This window comes from Macaca nemestrina, chromosome 3 (genome assembly GCF_043159975.1).
Source record: "Macaca nemestrina isolate mMacNem1 chromosome 3, mMacNem.hap1, whole genome shotgun sequence".
Lineage (NCBI taxonomy): Eukaryota > Metazoa > Chordata > Mammalia > Primates > Cercopithecidae > Macaca > Macaca nemestrina.
In genome coordinates this window covers 160111939-160124817 of record NC_092127.1, presented here as the reverse complement: position 1 = coordinate 160124817, position 12879 = coordinate 160111939, and the positions used below count along the sequence as shown (strand labels likewise).

At 38.5% G+C, this 12879-nt stretch overlaps 1 protein-coding gene across 2 annotated transcripts in view; it reads left to right on the top strand.

Annotated features, from left to right (window-relative positions):
- LOC105487759 (NACHT and WD repeat domain containing 2) overlaps window positions 1-12879 on the top strand; it is a 197118-nt gene that overhangs the window by 98029 nt on the left and 86210 nt on the right. The window contains exon 3 of one of the 2 annotated variants that reach the window (XM_011751402.3): window positions 8467-8583. In XM_011751402.3, the coding sequence (XP_011749704.1) occupies window positions 8467-8583 (117 nt within the window). Of the gene's footprint in view, window positions 1-8466; window positions 8584-12879 lie in introns of those variants that run through there. The other variant, XM_071093755.1, reaches the window with a different exon arrangement.

Below are 12879 nucleotides of genomic sequence, written 5' to 3'. Positions count from 1 at the left end.
TTATTACTTTATATAATTGTATGACATTTAAAGAAGATCAGAGAAGAGCAAGTATATATTTATAGCTTTTCTTATATTAACCTTCATATTTACCATTTTTTATTTGCTCTAAATAAGACCTTCCTCAACCGCATCCAAACAGTGTCAGCCAAAAGAATCGAGACAAGATTATGTGTATAGTTCCTGGGTTGTGCATGGCACAACTAAAGGGTGCCATACACATTGCAGTGGATTAGTATATTTATTTTGATGAGTTATTGGTAGATGGTCTTATAATGATTTAATGATTTCAGTATATTATAACAATTATGATTTCAGTATAATGATTTCAGTATGTTATAACAATTTTCTGGTAGCTAGAAGTAAAGTGACTAGAGGAAGAAGTGCTTTTTAAAATCATACAAAAATGGAGTATGATCCCTAGTGGCAGTTCCATAAGGATCTGGAACTAAGAAACTGTGTGGTGCTCTGGTCTCAACCCAGTCCAAAGAGAACCAAAAAATAAGAGTAAGTTGGATTCCAGTTGGCTAACTCTAAACAAGCCTAGGTCTTTAATATTCAACTGTTAACAAGTTGATTAACATTCAATATTTAACAAGTTCGTTAACATACTAATGGCCTTAGCCATTTAGTTTTCCCACATAAATCACCTCCTCCATGGATAAGCCATACAAACATCACAGAGAAGAACCTGCCCTGATTCTTGCTCTCCTTCTGTCCCAGAGGCATGGATCAAAAAACTGGTAGAGAAGACATGAGGTCCTAGCACCCCTGGGGACTGACCTTGACATGGTGACCACACCCATGGGTAAAGCCAAGTGAATTCCAGGCTGTGACCAACCAGTGAAGCCATCCCTTCTTACACTTGCCAGCTTTTCTTTTTCTTTTTCTTTTTCTTTCTTTTTTTTTTTTTTTTTTTTTTTTTTGTTGTTGTTGTTGTTGAATTTTAAGGTACTTGCCTGTGGTTAATACTATATATATATACTTCAAGTTCTGACATACAAGTGCAGAACATGCAATTTTGTTACATAGGTATACATATGCCATGGTGGTTTGCTGCACCCATCAATCCATCATCTACAGTAGGTATTTCTCCTAATGCTACCTCTCCCCTAGTACCCCATCCCCCAACAGGCCCCTGTGTGTAATGTTCCCCTCCCTGTGTGCATGTGTTCTCATTGTTCAACTCCCACTTATAAGTGAGAATATGTCGTGTTTGGTTTTCTGTTCCTGTGTAAGTTTGCTGAGAATGATGATTTCCAGCTTCATCCATGTCGCTGCAAAGGACATGAACTCATCCTTTTTTATGGCTGCATAGTTTTCCATGGTGTATATGTGTCACATTTTCTTTATCCAGTCTATCATTGATGGGCATTTGGGTTGGTTCCGGTATTTGCTATTGTGAATACTACCACAATAAACATATGTATGCATGTGTTTTTACAGTAGAATGATTTGTAATCTTTGGGTATATACCCAGTAATGAGATTGCTGGGTCAAACAGTATTTCTGGTTCTAGATCCTTGTTGAGTCGCCACACTGTCTTCCACAATGATTGAGCTAATTTACACTCCCACCAACAGCGTAAAAGCATTCCGATTTCTCCACATCCTCTCCAGCATCTGTTGTTTCCTGACTTTTTAATGATCACCATTCTAACTGGCATGAGATGGTATCTCACTGTGGTTTTGATTTGCATTTCTCTAGTGACCAGTGATGATGAGCTTTTTTTTTAGGTTTGTTGGCTACATAAATGTCTTCTTTTGAAAACTGTCTGTTCATATCCTTTGCCCACTTTTTGATTGGGTTGTTTGTTTTTTTCTTGTAAATTTGTTTAAGTTTCTTATAGATGCTGGATATTAGCCCTTTGTCAGGTGGATAGATTGCAAAAAGTTTCTCCTATTCTGTAGGTTGCCTGTTCTCTCTGATGATAGTTTCTTTTGCTGTGCAGAAGCTCTTCAGTTTAGTTAAATCCCATTTGTCAATTTTGGCTTTTCTTGCCATTGCTTTTGGTGTTTTAGTCATGAAGTCTTTGCCCTTGCCTATGACCTGAATGATATTGGCTAGGTTTTATTCTAGAGTTCTTATGGTTTTAGGTCTTACATTTAAGTCTTTAATACATCTTGAGATAATTTTTGTATAAGGTATAAGGAAGGGATCCAGTTTCAGTTTTCTGCATATGGCAAGCCAGTTTTCCCAACACCATTTATTAAATAGGGAATCCTTTCCCCATTGCATGTTTTTGTCATGTTTGTCAAAGATCAGATAGTTGTAGATGTGTGGCATTATTTCTGAGGCCTCTTTTCTGTTCCATTGGTCTGTATATCTGTTTTGGTACCAGTACCATGCTGTTTTGGTTACTGTAGCCTTGTAGTATAGTTTGAAGTCAGGTAGCACAATGCCTCCAGCTTTGTTCTTTTTGCTTAGGATTGTCTTGGCTATATGGGCTCTTTTTTGGTTGCATATGAAATTTAAAGTAGTTGTTTCTAAATCTGTGAAGAAAGTCAATGATAGCTTGAAGGGGATAGCATTGAATCTATAAATTACTTGGGACAGTATGCCTTTTTTCACAATATTGATTCTTCCTATCCATGAGCATGGGATGTTTTCCATTTGTTTGTGTTCTCTCTTATTTCCTTGAGCAGTGGTTTGTAGTTCTCCTTGAAGAGGTCCTTCACATCCCTTGTAAGTTGCATTTTTAGGTATTTTATTCTCTTAGTAGCTATTGTGAATGAGAGTCCACTCATGATTTGGCTCTCTGTTTCTTTATTATTGGTGTATAGGAATGCTTGTGATTTTTGCACGTTGATTTTGTATCCTGAGGCTTTGCTGAAGTTGCTTATCAGCTTGAGGAGTTTTGGGGTTGAGACAATGGAGTTTTCTAAATATACAATCATGTCTTCTGCAAACAGAGACAATTGGACCTCCTCTCTTCCTATTTGAATACCCTTTATTTCTTTCTCTTGCCTGATTGCCCTGGCCAGAACTTCCAATGCTATGTTGAACAGAAGTGATGAGAGCGAGCATCTTTGTCTTATGCCAGTTTTCGAAGGGAATGTTTCCAGTTTTTGCCCATTCAGTATGATATTGACTGTGGGTTTGTCATAAATAGCTCTTATTATTTTGAGATAGATTCAATCAATGCCTAGTTTATTGTGTGTTTTTAGCATAAAGGGGTGTTGAATTTTATCAAAGGCCTTTTCTGTGTGTATTGAGATAATCATATGGGTTTCAACATTGGTTCTGTTTATGTGATGGATTACATTGATTTGCATATGTTGAACCAGCCTTGCATCCCAGGGATGAAGCCAACTTGATCGTGGTGGATAAGCTTTTTGATGTGCTGCTGGATTCGGTTTGCCGGTATTTTATTGATGATTTTTGCATTGATGTTTATCAGGGATATTGGCATGAAATTTTCTTTTTTTGTTGTGACTCTGCCAGGTTTTGGTATCAGGATGATGCTGGCCTTATAAAATTAGTTAGGGAGGAGTCCCTCTCTTTCTGTTGTTTGGAATAGTTTCAGAAGGAATAATACCAGGTCCCCTATGTAGCTCCAGTAGAATCCAGCTGTGAATCCATCTGGTCCTGGACTTTTTTTTTTTTTTTTTTTTTTTTTTGGCTCATAGGCTATTAATTACTGCCTCAATTTCAGAACTGTTATTGGTCTATTGAGGGATTCAACTTCTTCCTGGTTTACACTTGGGAGGCTGTATGTGTCTAGGAATTTATCCATTTCTTCTAGATTTTCTAGTTTATTTGCGTAGAAGTGTTTATATATTCTCTGATGGTAGTTTGTATTTCTGTGGGGTCAGTGGTGATATCCCCTTTATCATTTTTTATTGTGTCTGTTTGATTCTTCTCTCTTTTCTATTAATCTGGCTAGCAGTCTATCGATTTTGTTAATCTTTTCCAAAAAACAACTCCTGGATTCATTGATTTTTTTAAGAGTTTTTTGTGTCTCTATCTCCTCCAGTTCTGCTCTGATCTTAGTTATTTCTTGTCTTCTGCTAGCTTTAGAATTTGTTTGCTCTTCCTTCTATAGTTAGGGTGTCAATTTTATATCTTTCCTGCTTTCTCCTGTGTACATTTTAGTGCTATAAGTTTCCGTCTAAACACTGCTTTAGCTGTGTCCCAGAGATTCTGATGCATTGTGTCTTTGTTCTCGTTGGTTTCACGGAACATCTTTATTTCTGCCTTCATTTCATTATTTACCTAGTAGTCATTCAGGAGTAGTGTGTTCAGTTTCCATGTAGTTGTGTGGTTTTGAGTGAGTTTCGTAATCCTGAGTTCTAATTTGATTGCACTGTGGTCTGAGAGACTCTTATGACTTCCATTGTTTTGCATTTTCTGAGGAGTGTTTCACTTCCAATTATGTGGTCAATTTTAGACTAAGGGCGATGAGGTGCTGAGAAGAATGTATATTCTGTTGATTTGGGGTGGAGAGTTTTGTAGATGTCTATTAAGTCCCCTGGTCCAGAGCTGAGTTCAAGTCCTGAATATCCTTGTTAATTTTTCTGTCTTGTTCATCTGTCTAATATTGACAGAGGGATGTTAAAGACTCCTGCTATTATTATGTGGGCGTCTAAGTCTCTTTGTAGGCCTCTAAGAACTTGCTTTATGAATCTGGGTGCTCCTGTATTGGGTACATACATATTTAGGATAGTTAGCTCTTGTTGCATTGATTCCTTTACCATTATGTAATGCCCTTGTCTATTTTGATCTTTGTTGGTTTAAAGTCTGTTTTATCAGAGACTAGGATTGCTTTTATTTTTTGCTTTCCATTTGCTTGGTAAATATTCCTCCATCCCTTTATTTTGAGCCTATGTGTGTCCTTGCACATGAGATGGGTCTCCTGAATACAGCACACTGATGGGTCTTGACACTTTATTCAATTTGCCAACCTGTGTCTTTTCATTGGGGCATTTAGCCCATTTATATTTAAGGTTAATATTGTTATATGTGAATTTCATCCTATCATTATGATGCTAGCTGGTTATTTTGCCCATTAGTTGATAGATACAGTTTCTTCATAGTGTCGATCGTCTTTACAATTTGGTATGTTTTTGCAGTGGCTGGTACTGGTTTTTCCTTTCCATATTTAGTGCTTCCTTCAGGGGCTCTTGTAAGGCAGGCCAGGTGGCGACAAAATCTCTCAGCATTTGCTTGTCCATAAAGGATTTTATTTCTCCTTTGCTTATGAAGCTTAGTTTGGCTGGATATGAAATTCTGGGTTGGAAATTCTTTTCTTTAAGAATGTTGAATATTGGCCCCCACTCTCTTCTGGCTTGTAGGGTTTCTACAGAGACATCTGCTGTTATTCTAGTGGGCTTCCCTTTCCCACCCTTTCTCTCTGGCTGCACCCTAACATTTTTTCCTTCATTTCAACCTTGGTGAATCTGATGATTATGTGTCTTTGGGTTTCTCTTCTTGAGGAGTTTCTGTGTGGTGTTCTCTGTATTTCCTGAATTTGAATATTGGCCTGTCTTACCAGTTGGGGAAGTTCTCCTGGATAATATCCTGAAGAGTGTTTTCCAACTTGGTTGCACTCTTCCTGTCACTTTTCAGATACACCAATCAAACTTAGGTTTGGTCTTTTCACATAGTCCCATATTTCTTGGAGGCTTTGTTCATTTCTTTTCATTCTTTTTTCTCTAATCTTGTCTTCGTGCTTTATTTCATTAAGTTGATCTTCAATCTCTGATATCCTTTCTTCTGCTTGATTGATTCTGCTATTGATACTTGTGTATACTTCACGAAGTTCTTATGCTGTGTTTTTCAGTTCTGTCAGATCATTTATGTTCTTCTCTAAACTGGTTATTCTAGTTAGCAGTTCCTGTAACTTTTTATCAAGGTTCTTAGCTTTTTTGCATTGGGTTGGAACATGCTCCTTTAGCTTGGTGGAGTTTGTTATTACCCATCTTCTGAAGCCTACTTCTGTCAATTCATCAAACTCATTCTCCGTCCAGATTTAATCCCTTGCTGGCAAAGAGTTGTGATCCTTTGGAGGAGAAGAGGCATTCCAGTTTTTGGAATTTTCAGGCTTTTTGTGCTGGTTTTTTCCTCATCTTCATGGATTTATCTACCTTTGGTCTTTGATGCTGGTGACTTTAGGATGGGGTGTGTGGGCGTCCTTTTTGTTGATGTTGATGCTATTCCTTTCTGTTTGTTAGTTTTCCTTCCGACACTCAGGCCCCTCTGCTGCAGGTCTCCTGGAGTTTGCTGGAGGTCCACTTCAAATGCTTTTTGCCTGGGTGTCACCAACAGAGGCTGCAGAATAGCAAAGATTGCTGCCTGTTCCTTCCTCTGGAAGCTTCTTCACAGAGGGGCACCAACCAGATGACAGCTGGAGCTTTCCTGTATGAGATGTCTGTCGACCCCTGCTGGGAGGTGTCTCCCAGTCAGGAGGCATGGGGGTCAGGGACCGACCTGAGGAGGCAGCCTGTGTCCCTTAGCAGAGCTTGAGCTCTGTGCTGGGAGATCCACTGCTCTCTTCAGAGCTGATAGGCAGGAACATTTAAGTCTGCTGAAGCTGTGCTCACTGCTGCCCCTTCCCCCAGGCACTCTGTCCCAGGGAGTTGGGAGTTTTATCTATAAGTCCCTGACTGGGGCTGCTGCCTTTCTTTCAGGGAAACCCTGCCTAGAGAGGAGGAACCTAGAGAGGCAGTCTACTTACCAGCTTTTCTTAACCCATTGTTCAACCAAGGCTGCTATTATCCTTCTCAGGACAGGAGACCAGATTAGCATGTGAAGGAGATTCTGCTTCCACTGAGGGAGACACTTTCTCAGCATTTTCAGCAGCTCTGGGATAGCCTTCCCAAGGATGGTGAGGTGGAAAAGTTCATCTTTTGTATTCTAAAACATTAGAAACAAATCCTAGTGTGGCAGGATATTAATTTACCAAAAGGTACTCTGTGGCATAGAAAACACTCAGAAAGATTAACAACAGATAAGCCATAAATATTTTCTTTATTTTTTCATTTTCCGGAAACATGACCCTTTGCAAATTATGGGCTGTCCATTATTTAACAAATTAGACTATTTTATAGCCCTGTTTATTCTTTTATTACTAGATGATTTCTGTGCCCTTCTGAAGCTCAGTAATTTACAGCTCTGTCCAGTGGAACTTACTGTGATGTGAAATACTCTGTATCTCCTCTGTCCAACATGAGAACCAGTATGGGGCTACTGAGCACTTGAGGAACTGAATTTTTTTAATTTTTACCCATTTATTTTTACTTTTTAAGTAGCCCCAGCTAGAGGCTCTCAAATTGGATAATGAAGTTACCTTCTTTGATGTCCCCTTTCTTTGTATTGTGTAATGAAACTTTGTAAGATAGATTAAAGCATAGAGCCCCCAAAATCAAAGCGCTGATATTTTCCTGTATGATGAAACCCATGGAATGGACCATAAGAATATTTTTTAAAGAGCTGCCATTTATCTGTCAGCCTTCTTAAACACTCAGATGCACTTAGACAAAGACCTGGAACAAACCAGATCTGTGGGGGCCCATAGCCAAGAAATGGGAAGCACACAAAGTCCCCAAGATCTGCTGGGGCCACAAGGGAGGACCCATACTCTGAGCTTCCATCTCACCAAATGCCGTGCAAGCAGGAGGAAAAGAGTAGGGAGGGTCTTGTTTCCACTTGTAGGAAGCAAGGAAAGGAAAAGAAGAAATTTTCAAAGCTACAACTGGGAACATTTACTTTATGCAGATAGCAGTTGAGTGAAGGTAGTGAAACCCAGGATGCTCTCCATAGCACTTTTCAAAGAGCAAACTTGTGAAAGTTTGTTATAGACTGCCAGAATCTTCCTTAGTAGTCTTTGAAGTAGGGAGATAGAGGATCCTATTATCGCCGCTTTTCAGTGAGGCATACCTTTCATTTTTGCCAGTACATGTTTTTCAGATATATGTTGATGAAAGCCGAACTACTTACAGATAAAACAGACATAAGCAAAATATCTCTCCTCATATGATAAAGTGTGATAATGACAGGGCTTTTTTTTTTTTTAAGAAATGTAGGTGTTTGACTTACAATCAGTATATAGTAATATTTGTTATGGTTTTCCTTTCTCATATTAATACTTATGGTAACATTATATACCTATGGTGATTTAATTGTCTCAAGTACTATGGTAACCTCATCCCAGCTGCTTCAAACCTTCAAATTCTGTTTCCATTTCAAGACAACAAAAGCCCATACTCCAAAACCTTCAACAGTTAGCATTTCATTTTCTCTGGGCCCATGTCAGCAGTGTAATCAGAAACAAAAGAAGAAATTATAAGGTTCATTCCCAGCCCATCATGGAATGAAAAATCTCTTTAAATGGATCTTAAAAATCACCTCCCCTCTGTAAGAGAAAACGTGCTGCAAAGAGAAAAGTTAAAAGTCACATTCGCTTGACATTGTAAATAAGAACGAAGCCCACAGGTAAATTAATGCTCTTCATCCATTTGTCCCCAGGTCATAGATCTGTACTGGGGAGTGGAGGAAGATGACTGGGACAGCCCAGAGCTCCAGAAGAGCCGCATGAAGCTGCTGGAGGATTGCTTGAAAACTTCTGCAGGTCCATGTTTTGTTGTGGGTATAAAAAAACTAATGCTTTATATTAACTTGGAGATGAATGTGAGAATGATTGCTGATTGGTGATTCATAAGGGGCTTTTTAAATGAAGGGGGAAAAGGCTTTTTTTATGTCTGTTTAAACATTTTAAGCTGTCTCCTGGCTCTCAGTGTGTGAGAACAAAAAGCTTCAACTTTTCGTAAGAAGTGCTGCAAATTAACGGTGAGTAATTTGAAATGGTAATCAAAGGGATGACTTGGGTTTGACAACGATTTCTACAACACCTTGTGATCAACAATAAGGATTACTCTTTCAGACCTACAGTCTTTACCCTAGGTTTTCTTATCTTATTCTACAATCTATTCCATCATAGTGCTTCTATTTCTTAACACTAGAATTTCTCGCTTTTTTTAACAAAATGACTGAAACATCGTTAAAGTGAATCAAATATACTTACTGTGTCTCATCTACCAGTAGCAAATGGTGCCCTGTGAAAAAGTTTGTTTCTACAATAATTTTTGGCTACATCTTCATTATAAGCTAAAGATCAACAGAGAGATTTCAAGTGGAACATTATTATTAATTCATCATTATTTTCTAAAGAATACTCACTCCTCTGTGTAAGCACAGTGGTAGTAAAGATAAATAGGCCATACTGTGGCAGGTGATTGTGCAAAATCACTGCCTTAATTTAGCTTAAGAAAGACTTAACCTTGAATCCAAGCAGATCCTACCAATCGATAAGGGAAGTTGCCCTTTTGAACATAGGTTGCTCTAAGACTGACAGATGAGTGTTAAAATTACTAGTGAGTGCTATGAAAAAAAATCACATCGTACTGTTAAAAACTAGGTTCAATATATCAGCAAAAGTGTTCTTAATATTTATTTGCATATCCATCTATATTTGGCTCCACATAGGATCAGGAAGACCTACAGAGATGGTATCACAAATCTGACCAGCTGATGGTAAATTTCTTACCCAGGCTAGTAAAGTGTATAAAGGCTGTATCATATAATGTTTGTAGTATTCCATATACAGGTAAGTTGTTTACTTACTAACTACTTGAGTGCTACTGTGTGCCAAGGGCTGCTCTTAAGTGCTGGGGGTATGGTAGGTTGACTCATACAAAATTGTTATTTTGTGGGCCAGTTCCTTATGATTCAGCCTTTGAACTGAACTAAGAAGATAAAATGTTTTGCTTTCCTGGAGCTTACATTCTAATGTGGGTGGAAGGGGGAGAGGGCAGGCAAAAACCAAATAAGTAAGATAAACAGTAAGTCAGATGGTGATAAGTGCTATGGAGAAAAATAGAGAAATGAAAGAAAAGAGAGAATACCAGCAATAGAGATTTGCTACTTAAGATAAAGCAGTCAGAGAAGGCCTCACTGATAAGGTGACTCTGAAGGGGAGATGGAAAAAGAGGCAGGAAAGAACCAGGTGTGGATATTCCAAGTCAGGTATTTCAGGAAGAGAGGTTGGCATGTTCAGGGAACAGCAAGCAGGCCTCTGTGCCTGGAACAAGTATGAATAGGATGAGGGCATGGGATGTGGGGGACATATCATGGGGCCTTGTCATCTTTTATTTTTAAGAGTAAGAAAACTATTGTTATGGCTCAGCATAATTGGGAACCATCGATTTTGGAAAGGTAATTTCAGTAAGACAATTCTATAATCTTCAAGTTGACTTAAGGTTTTACCTTGAGTGACAGGAAAAACTGCAGAAGTGTTCTGAGCAGAGGAATGAGGTGATTTGACTTGTATTTTCAGCATGGCCTTGGCGGCTGGGTGAGGAAGAGGGGACAGAGCAGCCAGACCTTTAGACAGCTACTACAATAAGCCAAATGAGAAAAATACATGGTTTAGGGGATTTGGGGAATGAACACCTGAAAACAGTGTCCTGTGGCCTGAAAAGAATACAAAAAAAAAGGCCTGAAAGTTGGGTTAAGTATCTGAAGAGCAAGTAGTGGGAGAGATTTTTTTTCCATGGGTCATCAGAGGATAGAACGAGGAAGCAGATTTCAGCTTTGGGTGAAGAAGTTAAAGGATATAGCTTTCTCTCAGGTTTTTGGATCCAGTTTCCCTGGGTTCTGACCTGACATTTAATAGCTGTGCGGCACTGCAGGATTTGCTTCACTATTCTAAGCCTTAGTGTTTTGTCTGTAAAATAGAAGTGATAATAATAGTTATCTACCTCATTCTGAGAATCAAATGAAATTACAGGCACTTTTATAGTATTTCACACATAGTAACCCGTTAAAAAGTGTTGATTGTTTCTTATTGTATCATTATTATATATCACAGCTGTCTCAAGATGAAATCACCTGGCTCAAACTGTAGTGACGCGTCACGAAAAAAGTTTTTATCAAAGTGAAGAACACAAACCACTCTGACAGGGGTGCTATAGAACAGACTCAAATATTGGAAGACAGGTTAGGCCAGACTCTGTTATGCTTAGAAAGCCGGATTTGGGAAGCATAACCCACTATGGGAGTGTCCTGGGAAATCTCAATTACTGTGATCTCCACAGCTTTACCATAATCCAGGCTCAGAAATTCAGGAATGAGAGAGATGTTCTCCCCCTTTTATAACCCTGTCGAGTGCCATCCCTAAGCTAACTAAAATTAGACATGACTCTGAATTCCAGTAATTTGCTGGTAGGAGAATAAATAAAGACTGCAAGTTTATGCAGGTTAAGAGAGCAAAGGTTAGCTGATAGAACGGTAGCAACATCTTTATTGAGCATAAACAAATCATTTATCCCTTCTTCTGCTGCCCTGTTACATGTTTAAACTCAGGGAAACCATGACAAAACCCTACAGATAGAGCTAGGATTATTCACCCCAGTGATCCTGAATCACACAGGGCTTATAACTCACTGCTTATAGAAACAAAATAAAAGTACACCTTTTATGGCCTTTCCTGTTGTAACTATGGTAACAACTGGCGTGTGTGTGTGTGTGTGTGTGTGTGTGTGTGTGTGTGTTACTTTTTAGCTCCAGTTTCCTCACCTAGTGCTCCCTTGTGGATATTTCTGGAAGTCATGATGACCCCTGTGGGATGCAGAGCTTAGCATAATACTTCCCCTAACGCTGAAGTCTTTGGCAAGGAAATTCACCACTGCCGAATGGAAAAAAAAAAAAAAAAAAAAGTGTTTTTGTATCTTCAAAGGCTTCACAGACTTTAGCCTTTATGTTAGATCCAAATAAATTAAGGACAGAATGAAGCTTTCCTTTTAAACACTCAGGGAGTTGAGTGTTTAATTAAGTTCCAAAGGGAACTTGGTCTTCAGTATTGTTTGTGCTTGGTCTTTTTCGACTTCATCCCCTAAAAGTTGTCATTTAGATAATGACTCGAGGTTCCACTGACATGCAAGCTGTGCTGTAATTCTGGACAGCTGTTTTACACACATGTTTTTGACCACAAAGAGATAAGGGTGCTAGAGTGAGGGGGCCTGGAATGTGTCTGGTCCTGCTCTCAAAGGACTAGCTTGGGAGACGTATTGTAAAGCATACGTCATCTTACCAAGAAGAACAACATTTGAATACATGTGTAGAGAGAGGCAAGTACAGTGGGAAGAGCCCAGAATTTTCATTTTATAATCAAGTAAGAGCCCTGGTTCTCAGGGGACAAGTCACTAACTTAATTGTGCTTTAATGATCACATCTATAAATATGGGAAAATAATAATAAACTAAAAGCAAATTTTGAATCAATTTCAAAGGGTTGTTGTGGGGACCAAATGTGATGATATATGTATGAATTTTTGTAAACCCAAAAAAGGCTAACAACCAGTCATTTTAGACCAAATAACTTAAAATGTGACTTAAGTTATTTTCAAATGAGAATAAAAAGTTTTCATGTGTATTAGGCATTTATGTGCTATTATAATTTTTCCCTTTGAAAACGCCAATAATAATGAAAAAAGTATTAAGGCTTCATTCAGACAATCAAATGTTAAAGGATTTTAATTCATTATTATGTGTATATTAATAAAATGTAACAGTTGTAAAATACATATGGTACATATTTATTTTATTTTTCTAGATATGAATTTGATCACATTTATGGACTAAAAGCTTTACCTATCCCCAAGGAGGGATTCTGACCAGGGCTGCCCCTAGCAGGGAGACAACTCACAGCTGAGTAACAAAATCATCTTCATCACCTTTTAGGTGTAAAAAATTGCTTCAGCCTTTGCAAAATGTGGAATGTTCAACAGAATCTCCCACACCTACTTGTCGCATTCCCAACTCCATAGAAAATCCTTTTGTAGCGGGAGAGGAGTATGGCCTTTTGGAGACAGCAGAGGTCATG